The 27984-nt window shown below is 40.8% G+C and overlaps 2 protein-coding genes across 2 annotated transcripts in view; one reads left to right on the top strand and one right to left on the bottom strand.

Moving 5' to 3' along the window:
• Nucleotides 1-27984, bottom strand: part of LOC131695572 (synaptotagmin-5-like) — a 116810-nt gene that overhangs the window by 70348 nt on the left and 18478 nt on the right. The window lies entirely within an intron of this gene.
• On the top strand, nucleotides 213-27957 carry LOC131695571 (proclotting enzyme-like). The gene is made up of 5 exons (XM_058984108.1): nucleotides 213-248; nucleotides 342-569; nucleotides 1780-1943; nucleotides 2002-2178; nucleotides 27018-27957. Exons 1-5 carry the CDS (start codon nucleotides 221-223, stop codon nucleotides 27195-27197), a joined length of 777 nt encoding a protein of 258 aa, XP_058840091.1. The 5' UTR covers nucleotides 213-220; the 3' UTR covers nucleotides 27198-27957.

Here is a 27984-nt window from a genome sequence, read left to right as displayed (position 1 = left end):
GCCATCCAGCATCTTTGTCGTTCAGATACAGAACCACTTTAGCGTGTGATTAAAAGTTAGCAAACTTAATTCCGCTGGGGCCTGCAGGAACGGAAGCACACGATAACGGTCGTAGCTGCTGGCGATGGATGTGAAAGTTATATTGAGTTTAGTGGTAAGCTTCTGGAGTCAACTAATGGCGCTAGCTTTGCAATCGGAAACTTTTGCGGCGAGCGAAAGTATGTCCAGGATTGGTTGTTCCGATTGTGGTAAGTTGATGATAAAATGCAACGCTCTTCGAGAGTTAACTTTCATAATTCTTCGCTGTGTTTCGCTGGAACCCGCGCCAACCAACGTCTCAGTTTGTGGTGGATTAGATTCAACGAATTCGCGTGTAGTAGGAGGCAATTACAGCGATATCGGATCTTATCCTTGGATGGCATCACTTTTCTACAAGGGGGTGTTCACTTGCGGAGGGAGTTTGATTAACGATCGTTACGTTTTGACGGCTGCCCATTGTGTGGTACGTTCGGATCCAAAAGGTTTCGAAGTATTCCTGCGCAGGCCCAGCATCGTGAGTACTAATCCAGGTATGAATGATTAATTCGTTTCGGTTTCGGTATACTGGGATTAGTGATAAGTTTTCATCATCAATCTTTGTTCACACTTATTAGTAGGGTGGCCTATTTTGGCGCTGTTTGGAAAGGTGCCGCAACAGCAATTATTGTTTCACAACAAGAATGCTCGTTCTTATGTCAAAAGACCGGAAGCCTCCGTATTTAGCTAGGGCACCATTTTTTGCTTCTGTGACTCACTCATCTCGAGAAATCACCACAGCAGGAATTGAAGTAACATGTTGTTCTCCCAACGAGGCACACAATACGAAAGGAATTGTTTTTGTCGTTCACTTCGTGCTGACTCGGGCAGATGAAGAAAGCCTACTGAACATGGTGACCGGTGTCTTCTTCAAAAATTTCTCATTACTTCGTTCAAATCGAACGAGATACAAATTCGTTAGGACATGTTTTCTTTAGCGCTCCTTTGGCGCCTAGTCCCCCGTTGGCTACGTGGCTGATCAGAAAGAATAATGTGTGATATAAAAAGGGTTGGATAAGTGATAAACTTTCTTATATGGCTGAACGGAGCAGTGTCAAAAAGTTGAAATAAAAATATTAAAAGGAATCCACTAAAGTCATTGAGGTCAATGACACGGTCAATCGGGAATTCGGACTTCTCAATCTGACTCAATATTGATCAAAATTTTGGTAATTTGCTACGACTAAATCACGGCGATTGGCGAAAGCTGAAGCACCCCTGAGTCAGTTGAGTCTTACAAGAATACTTTACTCATTTTTCCGATGAAAAAACTTTAGCTAGGATCAAAACATGACTAAAAAGAAAGGCAGGGCAGGGGAAGTTTTTTTAAATTTGGTTGGGACCTCTTTCGATCGGTCATTTGCTTTGACAGTTCCTGCGTTAATACATTGCCGAAGCCTGGAAATCTCCATTTTCTGCAGTTTCTATTAACATACTGCCCGTAGTTAGATGTTAATTGAATATAAAAACCTATATCTCTTCTTAAATTTATTTATTTTAGCGCGCTGTATCTTGTGCATGCCTATCACATGAAGTGTATTTTCTTTCTCTGGCTGTCATGGTGCAGCAACTAGGACTGCCGTTTTCTATCATTGTGCCATACAGGCACAAGTTTATGCCTAAGTCAAAGCAATTATGCCATTATATTTTCCAGTAAAATACTGTAATATTTCCTGGCTAATGCAATTGTTCAAATAATTCCAGAAATGGTACAAAGACACGTTGCGACAATTAAATTGAACCGCTATCAAGGACTAAGATACAATAACGACGTGGCCCTTCTCGGCTTACAGGAGCCGGTTTCAATTGGTTCCGAATTGATGCCGATATGCCTGCCGAACGGATCGAGTAGCTACCAGGGGGAAAAGGTTTTGTAGCAGAAATTCCACACTCCACTAACTGGCAGATAATTGTCTTCTATTTCAGGCTACAATCATTGGTTGGGGCAGAACTGCGAATGGCAGTTTGTCGGATACGCTGCAGCAGCTTACGGTTCCCGTTCTGTCGAATCAGGAGTGCAAACGGACCGGTTATTTTCGATTTCAGATTACCAACCGAATGATGTGCGCAGGGTACCTGGACGGAGGTCGGGACTCGTGTTATGTAAGTAGAATATTTAACGGGGAACAACCTCCAATGGACAATATTAGTTTGATTGATTCTATGAATTGACAAAAATTCCATGCTCTGACTTTCTACAGACACATCCAACGAACTGAAAGTTATGCCTGATAGGGTAAAGAGACCTTTTTCTACTCTATTCAAACTACCCATTCTATGCCGTTGGTTAGAGCAGCGTCTAACATGTTTGTGCTACGCATTGGTGCTAATAGTACGGCGAAACTTGGCATCTCGATACGAAATTCTATTGCACTTGAGCACGAGTTTTTAATCATTTTCGGGCCATTTTTGGCCTCATAAATGTTCTTAGGAACGAAGCAAGAATTTAAATGCGTTCCGTAATGCCAATCATCGAAATATTGTTGCACAGCATCATAATAATCAGTAGCCTATACGATAAAGTGCCCATTTCACCATATTAAGGAGGATACCTCACTAGCTCGTTAATTACTCGGCTTACAGTCGATGAAAAGCGTATAAATTGGCATCAACAGCTGTGTTCGTTGTTAAGAACCAATCTAAGGGACGATCCATAAATGACGTAGCATTTTTGAGTGATTTTTAACACCCCCTTCCCCCATCGTAGCATTTCGTCACAAACCTCTGCATACCCCCTGCTAATTACGTAGCTTGACGGTAATTCTCCCCCCCCCCTTGCCCCGTAAAATTTAAAAAAAATAAAAACGATGTTAGTTATTCTCCTTTCATACAGCTACGTAGCATGACATGACCCCCTACCCCCCGATCGTCACACATCATCACAAAATACAAAACTCCCCCCTCCACCATATAATGCTACGTCATTTATGGATAATCCCTAATGATACAGAAGCCCTGAAAATGATGAAATGCTCGTGTTTGAGCGCAACAAAAACTCGGAACGAGTGCCCTAATTATCGCCCTGCCATTTGAGCTAATGCGTTGAACAAAGATGGCAGACGCTGCTCCAACCAACCGCTTCAAATGGGTAGGGTGATAATAGAAACATGGTGAAAATAGGCTCATCACCCTATAGAGTTTCAATTTTGAGCCAGGTCAGAGAATTGTAAAGCGATTAAATCGAGTATGTAGTGCGTTTATTTTTTGTGAACCTATTACTTGCAGCCTGTGAGCCGAGTTCGATTGCCATTAATTCCGTTGGAAAGCTATTCGGAAGGTGCAACGTTTTGCCAATGAACGATTCGTGTTTTTTGTTGTTTCACGAACAATTAGTGCCAATTTTGTGAACAACGACAAATTGGCAAAACTAACTTGGTTACGGATATGAGACACATCGAAAGTTAGTCGATTATTACTATTTTGAATGCTTCACGTAATAATTCCCATTCATCCTCATCGTAATTGTTTTTTAAATAAACCCATACCACTCTCGCAACTTGTACGTAGATCTAATCGAGTTGTCAGTGGTCAGCCTAGGCTACAAGTGATATCTCATACTCGGCCATTTTGACCGTAACAAGCAACTAATGAAGGATGAACACTAGAGTGACAGGAAAAAATGACCCCTATCGGCCCATGCCTGAGTCGATTCATAGTCCCACCAGGAGTATTTGTTTCAAATTTGAAGCAAATCGGACAAGGATAGCTACCGGACCAACGTGCCTGAAGTTTGTATGGGATTGTTCGACAATTTACATGGAGAAAACCCACTAACTCTCATTTTCGCCGTTAGGTGGCACTGTATGCATCGAATTATCACTGTAAGTGAAAATAAGAAATATAAAGTACTTATCAACAACTTTGCCGAAGACTGCTAGTCAATCCAGCTGTGTTGAAAGAAGTTATTAAACTTTTAACGAAGTGATGTCTGAGGCAGTTTTGCATGGGGCCTAGCAGTGCATGGTATCAGTACTCGATTCACACGAACTAAACATTTTTGTGAAATAATCATGAGGTTTAGGTTAATATAATGTTCAGAAGAATTATAGTAAGTAATACGAGTCATGTTTTGGTTTGAAAATTTTAGTTCCACCTTTTACCGCGCAGAGGGCGCCAACACTAACTTTTCAACGAAAAGAGATAGAGATTAAGTGTCTTCCACAAAGTTGTATAACAGGAGTTTTGCATAATTCTTTTGAACATCTCGATATTCTATCTCACTTCTATGAAAAGTTAGTGTTGGCGCCCTCTATGCGGTAACAGGTGGAACTAAAATTTTGTAACCAAAACATGACTCGTGTTACTTACTATAATTCTTCTGAACATACTATTGAGCTAAACTCACAAAAATATATAGTTGGTGGGAGTCGAGTATTGATACACAACCATGCACTGCTAGGCCCCATGTAAAACTGCCTCAGACATCACTTCGTTACAGTGGCGTAGCCAGGGGGGGTTTTGGGGGTTAAAACCCCCCCCAAACCAAAATTAATTGGATTGAAAAAAAAAAATTGATGCTGACGAATTTAATTTAATATTCCACAAAATATTTTTGGAAAAATATTCTCTGATCACTACATTGAGAACTGTGTTTAAAGCGTCATGAGAACTTTTGGAAAATTATGGGAAGGGGATCTTGTAACTTATCTTTTAGCCAAAATCCCATAGTTGTCAAATTACTTCAATGTAAAATAAAATAACTGTCTGAATTATTATGAGCTCCATTTTGGAAAGATGCTTCAAAATATGGATTAGAGACAATTTTTCGAATGGGAATCTAAATTTGAATAGGTTGATTGCATATAAAACATAAGCTTGTTTACCGAAAACTTACATACATTTCAACATTTGCTGATAATGTATTTTTTTAGATTGTGTAGAGTTTAGACAACAATTCAATATGGTTAACAACAAGAATAACATTTCAGAAACTAGTTAAAAGCTGATGTAATTTTGTCTCTAGCAGGTCAGGATCGGTTTTATGAGCATTGGATTTTTGTTGTATTATCAACTATATGAATAGCCTCTTAGCAGGATGCAATGAATGGCGTACTAAAATTTGGTGTGCTACGTACTAGTACTGCAAGTTGTGAGGTTGACTATTGAAGAAAAGTAAAATTAATGCTCGATAAATTTTTAACGGTCACGATCACATTCATTCGAAACTGCCAAATTTCGATGTTAAGTAACATTGAAGAATTTCAAAACGCAAAACTGTTCATCTGCTGATAGAATAATTTTGACGGTTAATCCTCCTAGAAGTAATTATAGACAAGAATTACTCTTCAACCAAATTTGGGTCGAGACTTGTCTCCAGCAAAGTTTTCGAAAGTGCTATTTCAAACAACTTTGTCAAAGACATAAATATCCCACATATTCAGAGTATCGAAATATAGTAGTAGAAAACCTTTACAACAAGCTATTTTGAAATTACTGTATTTGATAAATCTCTTCTGCAGTAATTAAATAATAAATTCACATTGCGTTCAAGGTGCCTTTGAAGCTTACAAAAAAATAAGGGAATTGGATATAAAACAAATAATTCCCAGATATTAAAAGGACTCAAAAAAACAAAGAGCGATTCCATTTTCAGGAGCTAGCATCAATTCGGCGCAAGTTTAGTCCGCCCACCAAGTTAGTGTCAAATTCTGATGAGATGAAGTCGAAACGCAAGTTTCAGTTCCATCCATCCTTAATTTAGTTATAGGTTTTGTGTTCTCAACTCGCAATGATTGTTTCAAACAATTTTATCCGTAGCGCAGAAAAAAATAGTTTTCACCTAAATTTTTCATCACTAAGAAGAAATATAGCAGGCCCAGTCCATTTAAATCCCTATATGTTGAATTCATGTAGCCTTTATATTTTCAACAAAATTGTTTGAAATGACATTATCAAAAACTTTGCTGAAGGCACCATGTCTCTTAATATTTTTGAAAAATTAATTCACCATAATTACCTCTATGAGAGTTAATCACTAAAATTTCTATATCAAAGCAGGCGCTGTTTTATGTTGATAACTTCCCGAAGTTGTCAAACCTTCAAAGTCAAGAATTATTATATTAGGTGATCTTGAACGTTGAAAATTTTTTAGATCATTTATCCCACTTTAAAAGATCGCAATTTTTGACTTCATTGACATATTATACAAGAAAATAATCTATAGAGGTTTGAAAACTGTTCTATGTTGATCCTTCTTGTTTGTAGACTGGAATGACATCTGTTAGACTACTTATGTTTTTGAGTTTTCAATAATTTATCAAACTCATATTAAATTTTAGCATTTTTTCAAAAAATTTGCGATTTCCATCAAAACCCCCTCCAAACCAAATTTCTGGCTACGCCACTGCTTCGTTAAAAGTTTAATAACTTCTTTTAACACAGCTGGATGGACTAGCAGTCTTCGACAAAGTTGTTGACAATTAATTTATATTTATTATTTTCACTTACAGTGATAATTCGATGCATACAGTGCCACATAAATGTGAGTTAGTGTGTTTTCTCCATGTAAATTGTTGAAAAACTTTAGGCGCGTTGGTCCGGTAGCTAAACATGTCCGATTTGCTTCAAATTTGAAGCAAGAAATCCTGGTGGGACTAGAAATCGACTCAGGGGTAGGCCGATTGAGTTTTCAAAAATTCATTATTTTTCTGGGCACTCTAGTGAACACGATATTATCGCAACATCCTGTGAATTGCTTAAATGGTGTTCGATCAAGGGTTGATCAAACAAGAATGTATGTAAATCGGTCAAACTTTTTATTGAAGAATCAAATCACATTTCTTTTGAAAGCTCCCCTCACACAAACGAAAAAATATTCACTCAAGCTTCTTGTTAGTTGATGTGAATTGCCGGGCCTTTCGTTTGACTCCTTCCATCAAGTTTTGCATAGGCTCTTTGGTCGCTCTCCTTGCCGCAGGACTCCAGTTTGCCTTGAACTGCATCTCGCTGGCAACTGTCTTTCACGTCCTCTTGAGGGTCTGCATGACGATTACCCGATATTTTCTGGCGAGCTGGGAGGGTTTATGTTTTTGGGCACCACCTGGACGCTGTTCCGAACATTCCACTCCATCGTCTTTTGTAAAGGCAAGAAGCCAAATCCAAGCAATTTTGTTCCTTGAGGAAAGGCATCATATGTTCTTCCAGGTACCCAGGCCTAGAGGCCGTGTGGCATCCGGCGGGTTGAAGTTTCTCAACCAAGAATTGATCCACTGGGCCGAGGACTGAATGGCTGGCAGTACTAAATATGCCAGTCTCGCATGGAGTGTCGTGGGTCTCACCCTTGCTGTGTTACGCAATTCTCTGACACAGTGGACGTTTGGCTATTCGCAAATCGTGTGATTCAAATGATGGTCATGTCCCTAATACATACCCATTTCGGAGTTTGTTATAGGCGATTATAAGCCAACGTGTTTGGTATCTTCTAGTTGCTGTACAACAAGTGCTGATGATGAGATGTGTAGTGCTATAATCGAGTATGGTTAGAGTAGCACAAATTAATCTTCAGCATAAACGTACAACTATGAATCTGTCCCGCCTTGTGCAAGAAGGAAGAGCTTCCATAGCTTTGGTTCAAGAACCGTATTTCCATAAAGGAAACTTCTATGTTGGAAAGCTATTTAACCCCGTCTTCGTAGCTTTCAACAAAAATGGCACGACAAATGTCTCGTGCATGTATACTTGCGAATAATGCTATTGATGCATGTCTTATATCCGACCTCACAAACCGCGATATTTGTGCTGTCACGGTCACTGTTGATACGAAATACGTCTATTGTTCGGCATATTTACCGCATAATGAACCATCACCTTCTAATGATTTCAAAAGGGTTGTATCAAAATGTGTCTGAAATGGGTTTCCCCTCATAATCGGTAGTGATGAAAATGCCCACCACATAATATGGGGCAGCTTAGATATCAATTTGAGAGGCACCGATTTAATGGAATACTTAAGTAGTACAAATCTGCACATTCTTAATGCAGGAAACCGCCCAACATTTGCACGAGCTGGAAGAGAAGAGGTGTTGGATGTAACTCTCTACTCTGACGGTAATACGCACGAGTTGGCAAACTGGCTCGTACCAAACGCGCTCGTACCGGCGTTATCTGATCATAAGTCTTTGATCATTTAAGCGTTTCACTAGATATCGTCATATTTCGTAATCTCAAATTCACGAACTGGGATCTCTACGAAGAGAGCTTGGGGACTAGGTTTAAGGGGTATCTCCACGTGGCTTGGATGAGGTTGTAGATAAAACCAACTCACTCATGTTATGTACAAGAGCTTGGAATCGCAGACGCAGAGACGGGTCGGAAACCCTTAAGTTGGCTCGTAAAACATACAGAAATGCCCTTCGATCCTCTGAGCGAAGTCGTTGGGAAAGCCTCTGCACAAATGTCTCAACGAGACTAGCAGATTGAACAAGTTATTTTCGAAATCGAAAATTTTTCATGTCAGTTCGATTAGAACTGCTAATGGTGAATACTTGTCTGACGAAGATATAGTACTCAGCTTTCTTTTTGACACACACTTTCCAGGCTGTACGAAGCCATCACTGATGACTGCCCTTTAGTTCTTTTCAGGTAGCTCTGATTCTTGGGCATTTGCTCATAGTATTGTGATGCCCGAATTTATCAAATGGGCGATTGAATGTTTTGCTCCGTATAAGTCTTCGGGAAAAGATGGAATTATACACTTCAAGCATACTTTGAAAAAGGTTCTTATTTGTAGTCTTGCAACAGGATACATTCCATTAGCGTGGCGGGAAATAACTGGAAAATTCATTCCCAAAGGTGGCAACGTCACTTATAAGGAGGCAAAGAGTTTTAGACCGTTCACTCTGACCTCCTTCTTTCCCCAATCAGTGGAACGTTTAATCGACCACTACATTCGAGATGTTAGCTTGTACGAGCACCCGCTGCATGCAATGCAACATGCATATCAGCGGGTGAAATCTACTACCACCCTGTTACAACATTGAAAAAGCTTTTTCACATAAGCAATAAAGTTTAAGATTTTTACTCGATATTGAAGGTGCTTTTGATAACGTGTCTTTCGAAGCCATTTTGGAAGCAGCTCGAGGTCATATAATGCATCACGAACCAGATACACGCAATGCTTAGTAACCGACATCTGTGGTCATCGTTAAAACTAGTAGACATAAGAAAACTGGGAGTCTGCGGATGTCATCAAGGTGGTGTGATGTAACCACTTCTATGGAACCTCGTCGCCGATTCCTTGTTGAAGAAACTTAATGAGCTTGGTTTCCGACATACGGTTTCGCCGATGATTATCATTTAATGATCACTGGTATTTTCATTAACACACTTGTTGATATGATGTGTTGTTGAGCAATGGTGTCTTCATGTTGGATTATCAGTAAATCTAAATAAAACATCAATGATGCTTTTCATGCAACGAAGAATTACAACCGGAGCTCGTCCGTTGCAGTTCTTTGACTGTGAAATTATTGTCGCAGATCAAGCTAAGTTCGTTGGAATTATTCTTGACTCAATACTTAATTGGACAGCTTACATCGATTCCAGAAAAGAAAGCTTGCATGGCCTTCGGTCAATGGAGACGGGCTTTCGGCAAATCTGGGGACTCAAACCCAAGTATATTCAGTAGATCTACACAACACTTTGTAAGACCAATACTTGTATCGATTTTGTTGGTTATATTCGGCAAATTTGAGACTAAGAGAAACGAAAGCGTCGGCGGTAAAACGTGATGATGAGTTATGTTCTACCATAGACCATGCGGTAGCCTTGGGTGCAACGCCCAACTCCTACTTAGCAGAAGGCAAAGAATGATGAGCCTGCCTAGTGCTAGTTTTCCGTTTTAAGTGCAAAACTCTTTCGCTCTAGAATAACTATCCGTCTTTCAATTTCATTGCTTCCTTTTCTCTTAGTCTCAAATTTGCCGAAAATAACCAATAAAATCGATACAGTAGAACCTTGCGGCAATTAAAACAGTAACAATTTTACACTTTGGGTAATATGAGATAATATCCGGCGTACTGGTGGAACGAAAGGCTAAGCATTCTCCGGGCTACTTGCCTAAAAGCCAGCGTTTAAAGAGCAAGATGTGAGGCAGTTAGAGAAGCGTGTAAGGTAACATTTCGGGCGGCCAGGAAACGTGAGATAGTGCTAAGCAAGTCCACCTGCTACAAGGAGCTGTGCAGAGAAGTAGACGCTAACTCCTGGGGCAATGCTTACCGTGTCGTTATGGCCAGGATCAAGAGTCCAATGACGCCAGTCGAAATGTACGCCGACAAACTGAAAATTATTGTGGAGGGAAGGAAGCACGACCCAACCGCATGGACGCCTACACCGTACGCTGATGCAGATGGTGGAAATGCAGGTGACAATCGAGTTTCCAACGACGAACTCCTTATAGTGGTAAAAGGGCTGAAAGCGAAGAAAGCTCCCGGACCGGATGGTATCCCCAACGTGGCACTGAAGACAGCGATCCTGGCGTTTCCGGACATGTTCAGGATAGTCCTACAGAAATACCTGGACGATGGCTACTTCCCGGATAGATGGAAGATCCAGAAGCTGGTGTTGCTGCCAAAACCAGGGAAACCATCAGGAGATCCAGCATCGTATCGGTCTATATGCCTGCTGGATGAGAACGGACTATCGCAGAGACAGTTCGGGTTCCGGAAAGTGAAGAACGCGTTCAACAGTGTTAGCTGGGGGGCCATCGCCGTAGCGTTGCATAGAATGCGGGTTCCGGACTATCAGTGCAAGGTTCTGAAAAGTTACTTTCAGAACCGAGTACTGGTCTACGATACGAACATGGGGCAGAGGTCGATTAGGGCCACGGCGGGAGTACCTCAGGGCTCCATACTCGGCCCAACGCTCTGGAATATTATGTACAACGGAGTGTTAGCACTGGAACTGCCCAGGGGAGTGGAGATCGACGGCTTTGCAGATGATGTTGTCCTGACGATAACGGGCGAGACCATTGAGGAGGTGGAGATGCTGATGGCAGAGACAATAGGCATCGTGGAAACCTGGATGGTTAACGTTAAGTTGCAGCTGGCTCACCACAAGACCGAAGTAGTGCTGGTCAGCAACCGTAACCAAATCCAGCGTGTCCAGATCAGCGTCGGAGGACAATCCATTCCATCGATGCGCGCACTGAAGCACCTGGGTGTGATGGTTGACGATCGGTTGAATTACATCAGCCATGTCGACTATGTATGTGAGAAGGCTGCGAGGACAACTAGCGTATTTGCAAGGATCATGCCGAATCACGGAGTAGCAAGAGGCAGCACGAGACGTCTCCTGGCGGGTGTCTCATCCTCAATACTGAGATATGGCGTACCGGCCACGGCTGCTGCGCTGAACTCAAAGCTTCAATTGCCGGGATGATTCCCATCTGAATCACTCTGGCTGAGGACGTAGAATGCTACCAGCGGAGAAATGAACGTAATGCAAGGAGACTGGTTCGAGTTGACTCGTTGGCTAAGTGTCAGCAAGAGTGGGATAACGCAGAGAATAGAAGATGGACCTACCGGCTGTATGTGTACTTGGGTACATAGGAAGCATGTGAACTTCCATCTGGCTCAGTTTTTGTCCGGGCATGGATGCTTCCGGAAATACCTACATCGGTTTGGACACGCTTCGTCACCCCTTTGCCAGGAGTGTGTGAACGTGCAAGAGACACCGGAACACGTGGTCTTCGAATGCCCCAGAGTTGAAGAAGTCCGAAGGGGTATGCCTTATATAACAGTGGACAATATCGTCGAAGAGATGTGTCACGATGAGCATATCTGGGACGCTGTCAACAGAGTTGTTACGAGTATACTCTCCGAGCTGCAAGGGAAGTGACGAAGGTACTAACAAAGTAACGACATTGGTTAGAACGCCGCAGTGGAACCACAAATAGGGTTTCGGAAGAAATTTCGCCACCGGGAAACTCACCGACGGTGTAGACTGGGTCCACCGCCGGGGACCAGTTGAGTAGGGCTCGGGTCGTCTGGGCGCCAGAGAACCGAACGTCAGGCTTCGCCGAAGCGACCTAGACATTCTACCGGGTGGCTCGTGAGTAGGCTAGGTCCACCACCGGGGATTAGACCGAGTAGACCGCGTAGAATAGCCAGAAGTGGGTCGTTGGGGCGCCAGTGAACCGGAAGCTACGCTCCACCCGCAATCGCTGGATGGACCTCAGCACCTGCTGGCTGACCGTTGAATAGGCTAGGTCCACCGCCGGGGACTAGACCGAGTGGCTCACAGAAACGTACATCGGTATCGGGAGCGGTCTACCGCCGGGGAATTCACGATAGGGTAGATTCGGCGCCGGGAACTACCCGACAGAACAGTGACGAAAAGGGGAGCTAATTGGCTCACGAAACAAACACCGGTAACGAAAGAAATTCCCTTGTCGGGGAACTCTCAATCGGAATAGGATAAGCGGTAAAGCAGGGAGCTGAAAAGTTCAAGAAAGCGGGTATCTGTGTCGGGGGAAATTCCTCCGTCGGGGAACTATTGGTCGGAGTAGGATGAGTTCACCGTTGAGCACTATCCAAGCGGATCGTGATAAGGCCGGGAGCTGAATGTCTCACGGAAACATGGCTCACCACCAGGACGAGAACTAAACGGTGACGTAATGGAGACAAGAAGCAGAAGAGGAAACGAGAGTTAAATTAAAGTTCATAGGTCGTGCCATTCCATGAACCAAGCGAGGCTAAAAAAAAGCCAGGTCTTCAGTGAATGTCATCCAACTGGTTGTGGCAAGCGAATCAACATCAATCCTCTGGAACAGTAGTCCGACCTGGTTCCCAGCAGTAAAGACGGGAAGAAACAAGTCATTCTGTTAGTTGAGCATGAGGGTGGCTAGCGCCTACAGGTCCATATCGTTGAAAGCGGCCTGTGCTATAGGAGCAGAGACACCAGAGAAGTCCGACGAAGAACGCAGATTGACACCATGTCAATGTCTGAACATGGCTGCTACAGGACGGAGTGCATAGACGTTGAAGAGATACACGAAGCACGTGTTTTTTTTATTGCCCACGGTTCGATTCAATGCGAAGCGAAATGCTATCAACAGGATAGACACCAGCCCAGATAACACTGACTCACTGACTGATAGAGCAGCAGAAAGAGGTGCGACGAAAGCGCAACGAACCCCCCCCCCCCCCCTCCCCACGAAGTAATACGATGACGTAGTTCCGAGGGGAAGAAGGGCGTAAAAAGGAATGTTTTTAGTGGTTAGGCACGAACGTGAGTCGTGAGTCCCACACAGTGCCAATACACTACAGGCCAGGCTTTTGAAGCTTTTTTAACTTTACTATAAAAAAACACATACGCACAAACAGTTGCAGAATTCAAACATCTTTACTATTCCCAGAATGTTAAATATGGATTTATACTTATCATGAAAGCAGAGTGCAATATTCAAACCTCGATTCGAAGTAAACTAAATTTGGTTCCCTTGGGGGTAAAGAGGAAAATATTTTATGCTCATCTGCTAACTGAGCAATTTATTTCCGTTGCTCCACCAGACTATGATGAGGTAATAACAGAGCATCTCATAAAGGTTTGCTCTGTCACAAGCTAGAGGATTCAGCAATGAGAGAATGTGGTTTCTCTCTGTTCTCTTGGTTACTAGCAGAGGTGGGTAAGAAAACCAACCGGTACGTATATTCACCGGTACGGTTGTCAAAATCTCAACACGTGTAAACGAGTGATACACATCGTATTCGGTTTTGATTTCATTTACACGGTAAACGAAGTCAAAACCTCCACCGGGTCTCAGTTTCTAAAACCAAACCGAGTCACTCAGCACCGCTTATATGTGTGCACGAGTTTCTACTCGTGTTGATGTATTTTTAGGAGCGGTTTCGGTTCGGCTTTAGAAAACCGAACCTGGTTTTTTCTATACACGGTGCTGCGGTTAAAAGAAGAAGCAGTAAATTCGTATGCAGTGCTGCCGAATAGACAACTGAATTGAGTTCAATTAGTTGTTGAGAGTCGATGGGGCCATATCGAAATAGCTGGTTCTGAGCAGTTGTTAACAGTTCAACATTTGATGTTTGTTTCAATGCTGAAAAACAAGATGGCGTACACTAAACTAAAAACCGTTACCGTTGGCGAATAATTGCATGGAAAGATGCGAGAAATGTAAATATATTTGATTCAGCGAAATTGTCTAGAGCATATAAATTGACGTTAATGTCGAAATGTTTAAACTGAAATTAATGAAAACAATGAAATCAGCGAAGTCAATGAAATAACAAAAACAAAAAATCCATTAAATTTTTTGAAATCAATAGCTTCACATTCATTCAAAGAGGTCTGTTGTATTTATATCGCCAATAGTCGTATCAATGAAATCTAATCCATGTCTGGTTGTGCTGGTTAGGCGATTCTCGAATAATCTCGAGCATATAGTCGCATTACGTATACACAGGGCCGTCGAGAGCCGCGCCGGGCCCCAGGGTTTGAAGTACTCGCGGGCCCTACCATGTATGACTTCTTATTTCAATATCGATTAGAGAAATTATACGGATGTAACCGTTTCAATTAAACTATTTTTTTAAATTGTTTATTTGACATGATTCAATGCGTTAGCTTGACAGAGTCGTCAGTATTTTAAACATGTAATACATGGAAAAAATGAAATTAATAAAGGAATATTTGTGGCTGGCCCATCAGAATGGCTTACGTCCTACTTGCCATTGCAATTGGAATCCTTTTTTGCGGCGTTGCCATACAGTCCATATTTCCATCGTTCATGCTCCCTTGACGCACGTTAATGCTACCATCGTTAATGCTGCCCAGAATCTGAGCTTAGAAAAATTGACATCCATGCGTGAACTTAAAGGAGAAACAAGATTCAATTCATGCCCGCCGCGATGAATCGAATGTTTGGTTTGTTTCCCTCGTCCTTCGATTTTTCGGTACAACGCATTCATGTTCGCATATGTTCGGTTTCAGGAGCAAACTGAATCTTGTTTCTATGATAGCTCTGAGAGGGATTATCAAGCAAAAGAGCACCAGATATGGATTACGCAGTTCAGTTATGCTCGAAAATGTAAAAGAACTTCTGCCTTCAAACTGTCCACATAATAACAAATAAATGCTTTGGTTTGTGAATGAAATATTTCCTCTGCAGTCAACCATTCGATTCTTCATAAAATTTCAGTTAGTTTAGAAGTGAATGAATGAGGGAAGCGTTGAAACTGAATATTGTTTCAGCAATTTATCAGAAATAAGCAACTAAATGTGCAATTTCGCACCACTGATGCTGCCTTGTTTCTTGTTGTTGGTACATACTGTTGATTTTGAGATACTGGATTCAGCTATTGCAGTTGTCACTATGACCTGAACGAATTTTCTTTATCGGTTTCTGAACATGGTAAAATCGGTTTTGGAATCAGTTGTTACACTTGCGCTAAATTCCCATATTTTTCTTCATCAAATGTGTACACTGGAACCTCCATTTACGAACCAAGCCAAGGGTTCGTAAATTGAATTAGTTCGTAAAAAAAGTGTTCGTTTTTTTGGGATTTAGATTGTAAAAAAAGTTCGCTTTACATTCTTACTAAAACGCATTGGTTGAGCGACATTATCGATAACCCTAACAATATTGGTATTTCCGAAACGGGCTTGACAAGTACATGATGAAAATGGATATTTGGTACCTTTTTGAAATCCAGGATGGAGACGTCCGATTGAACAATAATCTCGATAACCCTAAACATTTGGGAATTTTTGAAACGTGCTTGAAGAGTAGATGATAGAAATGGTAGCTTGGAGCTATTTCGAACAATTTCTGTATAAGCTATGAGGGTATTTTTAGGCGGGTTTGACGAATAAATGAGCGATGCCCTTTTGGGGGCCTTCTGGTTTATAAAATTTTCTATAATCATATCATCCGCATCACAAATCACTATATCTATATCTATTCTATGATTATTTTATTTCGAAAATGTCAATATTTCAGGTTATACAGATATCTTAACTGGAATTCGCTATCTTAGTTTTCAAAATGGCTTCATACATTGATTTTCGTCATCTATTCGTCAACCCGATCAATCTAGAATATTCCCAGTTGGGAGTTTCTCTTGACTGCCTTGGGTTAATGGTTAGTGGTAGATTAGTTTGAGGTCTGATCTTGATGATATAAATCGGCTAGGCTCTGCACTGCCACCATACTCGATACTTTCCATCTTTGTATGTGGTAGTAGCGATATCTTGGTCAGGCGGGAGGAGTCTTGCTTGTTATTGTTGAAAATTGCGGATATTGGGTTCAATTCCCGATGCCATCAAGCATCTTCCCGGGATGGAAATTTGCTTGATGGACTCTGGTTGTTTGCGAAATATTTGAAGCCTATCTGGTTGCGGTCTTTTGAAGGAAAATATATGTCTGAACTGTTAACCAGTCCGTATTTGTTTTGTTCACTGGTTTAGTCATGTGTAAAAATATCAATTATCTATTAGATAAATCGTCCAGCTCACACCTTTGTAGGGGTATGAGGTGAGACCATCATCATCATCATCCCATTCCGAAAATATGAAAGTTTTATTAGTAACAGCTAAGAATATGTTAAATTGTATACAACTTCATACTGTACTGTGCGTATTTAACCATTTTTTTGAACACTTTTAAAAACACTTGCGATAAATGAAACAAGAATGGTTCAATTGCACTGTTAAATGAATCTAACAAGGTTACGTTCACGTACTTCAGAAAACCATTGGAGCGACTGGAACGTAGTTGATTGTGGTATATTTGCAGTGCCAACAGAAACAAAAAACTTCAACAATTATATTAAAATAAATTAAATTCAGTTAAAAACGCGGGCCCCCAAAACAGACCCGGGCCCCAGGGTAGTTGCCCCCCCTGACCCCCCCCCCCCCTCTCGTCGGGCCTGCGTATACATATATCCTTATTATTACTGTATGGCGCATCGAATTGATACATATATCCTTGCACAGAGGCAATTGCGTGTATGTGTGTGTTATTCACATATGGTAAGCAACTCAGACGCAAGTGGGGGAAACTCACTGTTAAACGATTAGGTCCTTATTTACTGATTACTGGTAAACATATTTCGATTATTGTTGCTGTTACTGCACATCGCTTTGACATATTATGGAGGTCCTCTAGAAGGTTTGGTCGCGAACATTCGAGTTAAGAGAAAACTACCACTCAATTATTCAATTACTAAAAAAAACTTAATTTATTGAGAACAGCAACCAACTAACGAATAGCAAAAATACTTTAATAAGCCGCCGTTGGAAACTAAGTTTCTTTAAGGAATAAATATTTCCGGCGATATCAGTCGATGTGTGTATACAAATCTACTGCAGAACAATCAAATTTAAAAAAAAAATTGCGCGAACATTAATCTGAAAAAAATATTCACATTGTAATCAATTACGAAATTGTCCGTCTCATTACAACAAAACATATAAAACGTCCTTCAATCATTAATCTGGATATTGGTCCATACTGTAACCATGCTAGGCCATAATTTTTAATATAATTCCACCATTTTGAATTTCTAATTTACGACACAATTCAAGTTTCGTTTCCTTGGAATTATATTCCTATTTAAATATGCATGCTTTTAAATACTAAATCGTCGTGAAAATAACACCATATTGGGATGCAAATAGGCGACGAATAACAATTTTAAATCTCTAGACAACTTTTTGATACCAAAAATACCCTTGTTTCAGGATTTTTACCATTAAAACGTTATTAAATGCCAGTAGTATTGAATATAGCTCGCCATATCATATTTTAAATGACGGCAGGCATCAATTTGCGATCTTTTAACATATTTCCTATATTAAAAATTTCCATGTCGCATGATTCTAGATGACAGAATATCTTGAATATACCGCCATCTTAAATTTTGATCTGCTATCTTAGATATAAAAATAGGGGAGACTATTAAATTTCCTTTTACTTTCGATTTTTGGGGAATTTCCTATACCAAACATACTCATATTGCAAACTTCCTGATGATAAATCATTATGAAAATGTCGCAATATTGAGTTAAGGAATGCCATTTATGACAACGAATTTATTTTATTTGAACAGAAGATACCTTATATTATACCCGAAAGAAATTTGTTTATAATTCGTAATAAAAATACTAGCAGCACTAGCTTAGCCGATAAACATCAACCCGAATACACAACCACAACACAACCGATGTTTGGTTTCGTTATTCTCGTGTTTCCTTCCCATACTCGTGCACCGGTAAACGAAAATCAAAACCAAACCGCGGTGCTGTGTAAACGAAACTCGGTTTGGTTTTCGTGTCTCGTTGAAACAACCAACGGTAAGACCGCACACAATGTAAAGGAAACATAAACACTTGTGAAAATTTGGTTTACCGTACCGGTACTCAACCGGTATTTTCCCACCTCTGGTTACTAGGCAAAAAATGTGCACTAAAATAAAACTCATGTTATAGAGGGTAAAACATTTCTCTATCTCTTTGTTGCAAAGATGAGCAAAATGGAGCCTGGTTGTAGTACTATTGAAGAAAATTAAAACAAGCTGTATTAAAATTTTTCGTAGTTACGACCATTGCCACGAAGCGCACTTTTTTTTCGCAGAGGTTTGTGTTGAACCCTCTCCCAAGTGAACGCTCAACTGATTTCAAAAATGTAAAACAATATTGAAGAAAAAAGTATTGTGTATTTGAACGGGTCGATTTTCCATTGATTTTTTTTTTCTTAAAAAAACATGAAGTTTTATAGTGTTCAAAATTTTAAACAAAGCGAAAATTTTTGGATGAAAAATGAACCTGAATGCACGAGAATGTAAATACGAAGAATTTGAAATCATAATTATGAAAATCGGTAAAGTAGGTGTTTTGAGATATCACGTTCACCGTTCAAGGAACTCCATGCCAAGTTAATCGCTTTCAAAGTTTTGTGTTAAATTCATTCGTGCATAGAACAAGCGTGCTGTAAACGGCTGTAGTTTGAAATCTAGTGCTCCAATCTGGAAGAAATTTCATACCGATATTTCCAAAAGTGTGTACTTTCAGAATATGCAAATTTTCAATTTTTGAAGTCGCAGCATGCTATATAGCCTTTTAATCAATTACCCTCTTATTATGTGAACGGTTTGATGAAATCCCAGGTTATGCGTTTATGGCAAAAGGAATGTTTAAATACTCAACCTTATAATGAACAAAAGTACTGTAACTGCTTGGAGTTCATCTTTACGTAAATCGAGAAAATAATCCACAATTCCTTGTAGATTAAGAATAGGGTGTTGCAATTTGACACACAAAAAATTATTCACGAAGGATCCTCATCCAACCTGCCAGTAAGCTAAATAATAGATGAATAGCTAAATAAATAAATTATTGTTGTTGGAATTTTCAAAGACGGCTGCGTTGTTTCACTTTTGTATGAGCTAAAAAATAAGTAATGAAAAAAAACTTTGAAACATGTAAGAATATCTTATTGTCTCATACCAGGGCCATGGTATATCTGGCTACATTACCATACAATTTTGGGCATTGAATTGAATAGGCATTGGAATTCTCCCTTCTGTAGACGAACAAGCCGGAATATTAAAAATCGCCCCTTGACATGAAAACATCTAGACAAATCTATTCTTTTCATCTGATTTCATGTTCTTCTCTGAATAGAAATTACAATATTTTGTATTATGCTGAAGAACGAGCAGGTACTTTCATCATCGCTTGTTATTTCTACTTTATGCAGGGACAGCAAGAGTAAGGTACGTTATAAAACGCTCGTTCCATCCAGTGGCGTAGTAGCGGGGGGGGGGGGTTTGGGGACGAAACCCCCCCCCCCCCCGAAATATTTTGGAGAAATTTGAAAAAATTGAATATGTTAAATAAAAAAATGCCTAATATTTTAAATGAAACTCTCAAAGTTTCCTTTGCAAAAGTTATTTTGTGAAAATATTTCCTTGTAGTGAAAATTGGCTGCAGACTCGACACCTACCTGTCGGCACGTTGTGGAGGCTAGCTCAACCGCCAAGGACTATAACGAGTAGATCGCGGCGAAGCGAGGAGCTAGGAGTTTAATGGTTCACGAAATGGATATCGGTACCGAGAGAAATTTCGTCACAATTTGTAGTCCTTGACTGACGGCGAACATGGAATGGAGAGTGTAAGAGAAGTATCTCCATAGATACCACCAGGCGATTCGCTATCGCATCGGCCAATGGAACCCTGCTGCAGCACGAAGAAGGACGGGCGACAAGCTAAAGTGGAAGACGAAAGCCTTTAACGAAAACCTCTTTGTTGAGTTACTTCGGCGAACAAGGGAATCAAGTACGTTGATACGGCTAACAAGAAGGATTGTGACGGCTTGTGACGTTACAATGTCACGAAAACTAGGGCGATGCAGTAGACGGCGTGCAGCTTACTGGTTACTCAGTACGTTACACGCTGCTTGTCTTAGAGCCATAAGGCGGACTCAGCGCGCAAGATGGAGAGTGAGAAAGGAGTGCAAGCGACATATCTAGAAGGTAGGGACTCTTTAAAACGGAAGATGAAGCTTAGCAAGCCAATTGCCATAAGTAGTTGTGCTGAGAAATAAACGCCAATCCTTGGGGGACGCGTACTGAGTCATCATGACGAAGACGAGGGTCCGTCGACACCAGCTGAAATATGCCCGTGTAAGCTAAAGATAATCGTTGAGGGTCTCTTCCCGAATCACGATTCAACTACCTGGTCACCGACACCGTACGGCGAAGAAGAAGGAGGTAACACAGTCGAGTGGCAAGTGACTAACGACGAGCTCAAAGACGTGTCGATGTGACTAAAATCAAAGAAACCTCCCGGTCCGGATGGAATACCAACCGTGGCGCTGAAAGCTGCGATCCTGGCATATCCGGACATGTTCAGGATGCTACTGCTGAAGTCTTTAGATGATGGTAATCCCCGAAATGAGGAAGGTGCAGAAACTGATGTTGCTGCCAAAGTCAGGGAAGTCACAGGGCCATCCAGCCTCGAATAGACCAATGCCGCAGCGTGGCATAAAAGAATGAGCCAGATCCTGAAGAGCTACTTCCAGAGTAGATGTACCAGCTGAACAAAAGGGCAGAAGGCAATGCGTGTCGCAGCGGACGTTACTCAGGGCTCCGTTCTCTGCCCAACACTTTGGAATGGGATGTACGATGCACTGATAATATAATTTCGTGAATATAATGAATCATGCAATGCACGAATTCATTCGTCGTTTTCTGCAACTAAGTATTTTCTAGCATTGTAAATAGTAAGTTTTGTTCATTTCATTTTACACATTTAATGTACACTGCACGAATGTTATCGTTGATAACGACATTATTTTTCGAGAATGAAATGAAATGTTTTGTTTATTTTAATAAACGTTTATGTATATTACAAACGATTTCGTTGGTCGCATTCGATCTTTTAGGATCGATATTTGACAGCGCCGATATTGCTCCGGCAGAGAAAAACTCAAAATTATTCATACAAAATCAACGAGCAGTTCGCGACGGCTCAACTGATGCTGTACTGCTCCAGATTCTGAATCAACTGGAAGCGAAAGAGGTTCAGAAAATCTTCCTGCAACTGGCGGACACGGATACGACTACTAAATAGTCAGACAACAACAATTATCTGACGAATACCAACAATAGCTCCATATTGCTCTTTTGACGTGGACGGTTTGACGAATGGTGTTCGTAAATATTATAAAGATATTCGTATATAACAGCGAACGACTCGTTTGCTGAATGAAGCTGTTTCGTAATAAGCCAACGAAAGTCATTTTGTGGTTCTCACGAAAAACTCGTATTAAAAAATAAAAGTGTTTCGATAGAACTCGTTGAAAATCGTTGGTTTCGTGGACGATGTGTCAATAACGGCGAGACACTTGAAGAAATGGAGGTGTCGATGACGGAGACAATAGATGCGATCGAGAGCTGGATGAACGGGTCAAGCTGCAAATAGCTCACTACAAGACGGATTTGTTGTTGGACAGCAACTACAAAGCGGTTCAGCGGATACAGATCACCATCGAAGGGCATGTGAATGCATCGAAGCGTGCACTGAAGCAATTGGGAGTGATAATCGACGACAGATTGAGCATAAACAACCATGTCAAATGTCGGGTCTTTGTCTAATGTTTCGTCATCGATACTGCGATATGGGGCTCCTGCTTGGGCGCTGAAAACCAAGTGAAACCGCGAAAAGCTGAACAGGACGCTTCGATTGCTTATCGTACGAGTTGCGATTGCGTATCGGAGGCAGTATGCCTTGACGCCGAGATGATCCCCATCTGCATTACCCTGACGGAGGATATAAAGTGCTACAATCAATGAAACGTCAGAAACTTGAGGAAGATGATGAGAATCGATTCGATGGCGACGTACCAGCAAGAATGGGATAATACGGAGAAAGGAAAGTGGACCTACCGACTCATCTAAACCTGTCGACGTGGGTCAATAGAAAGCACGGTGAGATGACCTTCCACCTGAAACAGCTCCTACCGAGCCACGGCTGCTTAAGGAGTATCTTCATCGGTGTGTGTACGCAACGTCAACACTGTGCCTGGAGTGTCTTTGAATGTCCGACGTTTGAAGTCTTTAAATGTCCGAGGAGAGTCTTTGAATGTCCGAGGTTTGAAGTGACGTGCAGGGAGCTACTTAAAACGGGAGGACCGGACATCAACCCGGATAATGTAGCCTACTGAATGACAAGCGACGTAGAGACGTGTAACGCAGTAAACAGAGTTATGATGTAGATAAGTGATTCTCAACCATTGCTGGGAGTCCGCGAAGAAAAATATAACAAATTGAAAATAACATATTGATAGCATACAAAATTGATGTTTATCTGTGGGGGTCCGCAGCAACCCAGTGTGATATCTAAGGGGTCCGTGGTACGAAAAAGGTTGAGAACCACTGATGTATATCATGACCGTCTTACAGCGGAATGGACATCGAACAACGGTTTCGGGAGAGCAATCACCGCCAGGGAACTCTCCGCACGTATAAGCTAGATCCACGCCGAGGACTGGTCGAATAGACTGCAACAGAGCAGCGAGTATGAGTCGTCGAAACACCAGCGAACCGGACGTCACGCTCCATGCGGATTCGCCAGACCGACCACGGCACCCCACCGGTTGTTCTGATAGAAAAATAGCAAAAACCAAAGAAGAATCGATATTGGGAAAACTTTTTTGGCCAGGGAACTCTCCGTTAGCGTAAGCTAGATTCACCGCTGGGGACTAGACTGAGTAGACAGCGACGAGACACCACTAGTCGCGAGTCATCGGCGCACCAGTGCATCGGATACCCTGCTTCACCAGAAACGCCGAACTAGCTTTAGCTCGATCTTGGGAGAACTTCTCTCGCCGTGGAATTCTCTGTCGGAGTAGGTCTGGTCCATCGTCGGGGACTAGACCGAGTTGTTCGCGAACAAATCGAGGACTGAATGGACCATCAAGGAAATAGTGCTAAATGGCCCAAGAAGAGAACTAAATGGCTTAAAGGAGTTGCGGTGCTAAATGGCACCGGTTACAGAGTCAAAGGGCTCAAGAAGTTGTGGTACTGAAACCAAATAGGAATCAGTATCGAGAGAACTTCTTTCGTCTGGGACCTCTCCGTCAGCTTACAGTCAAATTCACCGCCGGGAACGAGACCGCGTAGACCGCGACGATACACCACCAGTTACGCCGGGGCTCCATCAAACCGGATGCCCTACTCTACCGGAATCGCCGAACTGATCGCAGCACCTGGCTGGTTGGCTCGAACTTCTCTCGCCGGGGAACTTTTCGTTGGAGTAGGCTAGATCTATCGTCGGACACTAGACCGAGTAGTTCGCGAACCAGTTGGAAGCTCAACGAATGGCACAAGGGAACTGAAGGGCTCAGTAAATTAGACAGTCTGAAGTTTACCGCCCAGATTGCCCTCGTAGGGAAAGAGCATTTATTCTATACCAACAGCTAGCTTTCCTACCTTGACTACCCAAACCCGTTCCCTGAGTTGTTGGTTTTTGAACATTTTTTTCCTGCTCAGAATGTTTTTGAACATTTTTTCATATATATACAAAAAAAAATTCATATCCCCCCCCGAAAAATTTTCTTACTACGCCACTGGTTCCATCGCATTTTTCGTTTTTTTTTGTAAATGGAGCGGGCGTTTCGATGCTTTTGTTTATTTTCGCGAAAAAGACATATTTTCGCCTATGTACTGCAGTTAGGAGAAACTCTGTTTTCGGTTTATTATATTGTAACGAGAAGTAATTATCATTATTCGTGGCGATAAAAAACTGCACTGCTCATATTATGCCAAAATCATTGAATGAGAATTCTTATGTCTTGTTCTGAGTGATCAGCTCACAGTTCCAACTATTTGACATGTGTATTTTCATTCATAGCTAAAATGTTCTATTTGCATCCTTTGTCCTTTATAAATTTTTAGGTACAATCTATGAACCTGCATAAAAAAGAATCATCAAAATATTTTGTCACTCATATCAGGTAGAAAATTTATTTTCGCGATATTTACATATTAATTGCATTGATCCACTGAGGGCTAGATTACCCTGTATTCATCGCGAAATAATTTCGTAAGGGATCTCACCAAAAAACGAAATCGGGCCTATCATAATAATCGAATGACGATAGTGACGAAAAGTAGTAGAATCTCGCTGCTGGTCAGATTATAGCAATAAAGGGCTATTAAAACAATGTCTTTCGCCGATACTTCTTTTGTTTTATTGCTATTTTGATGCTCTGCAACAGAGCAGGCCACGAAGATCGGTCATCGCTGAAAGCGAAAAAAGCAGTTCTCAACAAACATATGATTAGGGCTCAAAAGCCAACTGTCAAAATTGACTTTGAGGAGAAATTCTGGAGAAAATATGAACAACCCAACCATAATACTTAATAGTCATCGAAAGAGAAAACTTTTCTCTATAGTGTGCTACCAACGGATGTGCTGGGCGAGTAACGGTTCGTCCGGAATTTTCCCTCAAAGTGAATTTTGACAGCTGGCTTTTGAACCCTAATCATATGTTTGTCGAGAGTTTTTCTACATCGTCTGAAAATCAATCAGCAGAACTCGTAAAATGTTCAGAATATACTGGTATATTTTTATATAGATTTAACAAAAGCTATTGGAAAACACTGTTATCTTCATTTACAGAGGTATCTGTGCTCATAGCTTTCTCTCTCGCCCATTAACTAAATAAATACCTATGAGACCTGATTTATAACATACAGTGGCGAGCAAAACTGGATATATGTTTTAAATATTTTGTATTTTTGATAATATATGTAAACTACTATTCCGTATTAAGAAACTATTACACTAATTATTAAACTGAGTGTGTGTTCCGACTTTTGAAAGGTAACGTGTAGCTTTGGTCGCCCTATACTGTTACTGAAAATCTTTGCATCCCTATGTTGCCATGTATCCACTTTTGCTCCTTTTCAAAAGTCATTTTCGGTTACCATCAATTTCAACTATTGCCATTATTATCCGAACTTTTTGTTGTTGTTTACGATCTTTTCTCAAGAAACGATCATTTTAATAAGTGTTTGGAAAAATCTCTCAGAAATCTTTGTGTATTCGAATCAATAACATTACACGTTGGGAAATATGAGAAAAATATCAAAAGATCTAGAAAATATATTTGTGGTCCTTTATGAAAAGGGTTTACCTGCACGAACGTTTGCTAGCTTGGTGAACGTTTGTCACAGAACAAATTTGTAGGTCGAAAATGGATGGAATATTACAATGAATCTTTTTTTATTTTTTTTATTTCGACTAGTATGCAGTACCATTTTTTAAATTTTCAATGACACTCAGTTAGCCACAGATTACTAAGTACGGAAAGTTATGGATATTAATAGCAAGGATGTGAAATATACAGATTGGAAAACTCCAAGTCATTAGACACAGGCTTAAAAACTTACGAACTAATCTTTTGTCTTCTGCTGGTAGGGTCGAGCTTAGGCAGAGTTATTACGAATCGTTCGAGTCTACCAACATGTCTCACGGCAAAGACAGACTTGTCCCTCTTTACCACGAGAACCGAATAAAAATGTAAAAGTACGATTGAAATTCTGCAAGGATAATAAAAGCTAGATCGAGGTCGACTGGAAGCGAATTATCGGACGGTAAGGAATATTTTTGGCATCTGCCGAATGAAAGTCTTCAAAAACACCAAGTGAAGCAAACCGTAAAACATGGAGAAGGGAGTGTGATGGTGTGGGGTTGCTTTACATGGTGGCATGTTGGACCTCTAGTGCGAATAGAGGGGATTATGAAAAGAGAAGATTACCTAAAGATATTTCAGAATAGTTTACCTGATTTTGTCCACGAATGTGCATATCCCGAATACGAGATCATTTTCCAGAAAAATGGTGATCCAAAACACATAGCCAAAATAGTCAAAGCTTGAGTACAAGAACAAAAACTCAATGTATTATAATAACTTTGTGCTCTGATTTGAACCCAATAGAAAATTTGTAGGTAATTGTGAAAAGGAAACTTTCACAATATGACTCACTCCTCCCCCCCAAGAATATAAACGAGCTGCGGTTCAGAGTTGAAGGGGAATGGTGCAGAATTCCAATCCATATAATCGAAACATTGGTCGAGAGCCTCCCACAGTGTCTAAAAATCTAATAAAAAATAAAGGACTTTGGATCAAATGCTAGGATACTAGTAAAGTTCTATTGATAATAATCGAGCAAAAGTGGATAAATGGACCTTAAACGGATTATTATGTTTCTTTACTAGCAGAATGGAATAAAAGGCGATTTCTTTCAATCTTCATATCTGTCATTATATAGATGATAAAAGAAAATAAACATGTCTTGAAAGTGTGGTGAAATAAAAAAGCTAGTATAAGCTCATATAAATTTTTAAATTTTGTATCCAGTTTTGCTCGCCACTGTAATTTGTTAGGAAAATTATTCCATTATTTCATTTCATCCGGTACAGGGCGACAGTGGTGGACCACTCCAGTTAATCGATTCTGCCACGGGAAGGTACGAGATCATTGGCGTTGTCTCCTGGGGAAATGAGTGTGCCCAGCGCAATTACCCCGGAGTTTACGCCCGAGTTACCAAATTCGTTAGCTGGGCCAGAAGCAACAGCAAGGACGCCTGTTGGTGCCAGTGAGAGATGGTAGATTTTTTTGTTCTATATCACAGCGCATAGCCCTGAGCGGGCGAACCGAATTGTAACAATCACATCAAAGTGCTACCGTTTGGTTGTTGGCATGCTTCAAAAAAACTTTTTTTTTGTGATGTATGAGATAGAGAAGAAAAATGTGACAGATATGAGAATATATTTTAAACAGTCGTGTTGTCGAAAAAACATAAGACGTGTATTATGAACCTGCCAGTGTCAGTCCAAAGCAGCAACTTGAAACGATATTTCATCTAATGGCGATTTCGCTTGAACCTGAAACTGAGTCAGGTTCTAACCCCAACCGCTGTCAGTTCATACATTTTGACAGCAGTTGGGGTTAGGAACTGACTCAGTTTCGCCTCAAACGAAAACCACATAAGAAAGATAGAGCATACTACCACGTACCCAGTACTTGCAACGCTGGTTCGACAAAGCTACTGCTACAAAGAAGCAACTGAGATTAATGGATGAAAATTTGTATTAGATCGGTTCAACAGTTGAGTTTGCCAATTTATCGTGTGCTTAGAGATTGTTGGTCTTTAGGCATGTCTGCTAAAACACTTTGAAACACAAATATAACGCCATTTTGTTTTAGTAAATACACGTTGCTTACGTTCTAGATTATGGAGCGCTATATAAAAGAAGGATTGGGATCGTATTATGCAACAAATGAACCGGGTAAGCCTTTAAACACTGAGTAACAGCAATAGCTACCAATCGAATAATTATTCAATCAGAAGTACTTGATGCAAATGTATCGAATACAAATCGTTAC

Source organism: Topomyia yanbarensis, unplaced genomic scaffold (assembly GCF_030247195.1).
Source record: "Topomyia yanbarensis strain Yona2022 unplaced genomic scaffold, ASM3024719v1 HiC_scaffold_45, whole genome shotgun sequence".
In the NCBI taxonomy this organism is placed as follows: domain Eukaryota; kingdom Metazoa; phylum Arthropoda; class Insecta; order Diptera; family Culicidae; genus Topomyia; species Topomyia yanbarensis.
Note: the sequence above shows the minus strand (reverse complement) of the source record. Positions and strands in the feature narration are given on the sequence as shown.

What these genes read in the sequence shown, in the direction of transcription:
- LOC131695571 (XM_058984108.1), top strand. Translation starts at nt 221, where the DNA reads ATGTCCAGGATTGGTTGTTCCGATTGTG. An exon ending in GATTGGTTGTTCCGATTGTG is followed by an intron (nt 249 to 341) that starts GTAAGTTGATGA and finishes CCAACGTCTCAG; the next exon opens with TTTGTGGTGGATTAGATTCA. An exon ending in GAGGTCGGGACTCGTGTTAT is followed by an intron (nt 2,179 to 27,017) that starts GTAAGTAGAATA and finishes CATCCGGTACAG; the next exon opens with GGCGACAGTGGTGGACCACT.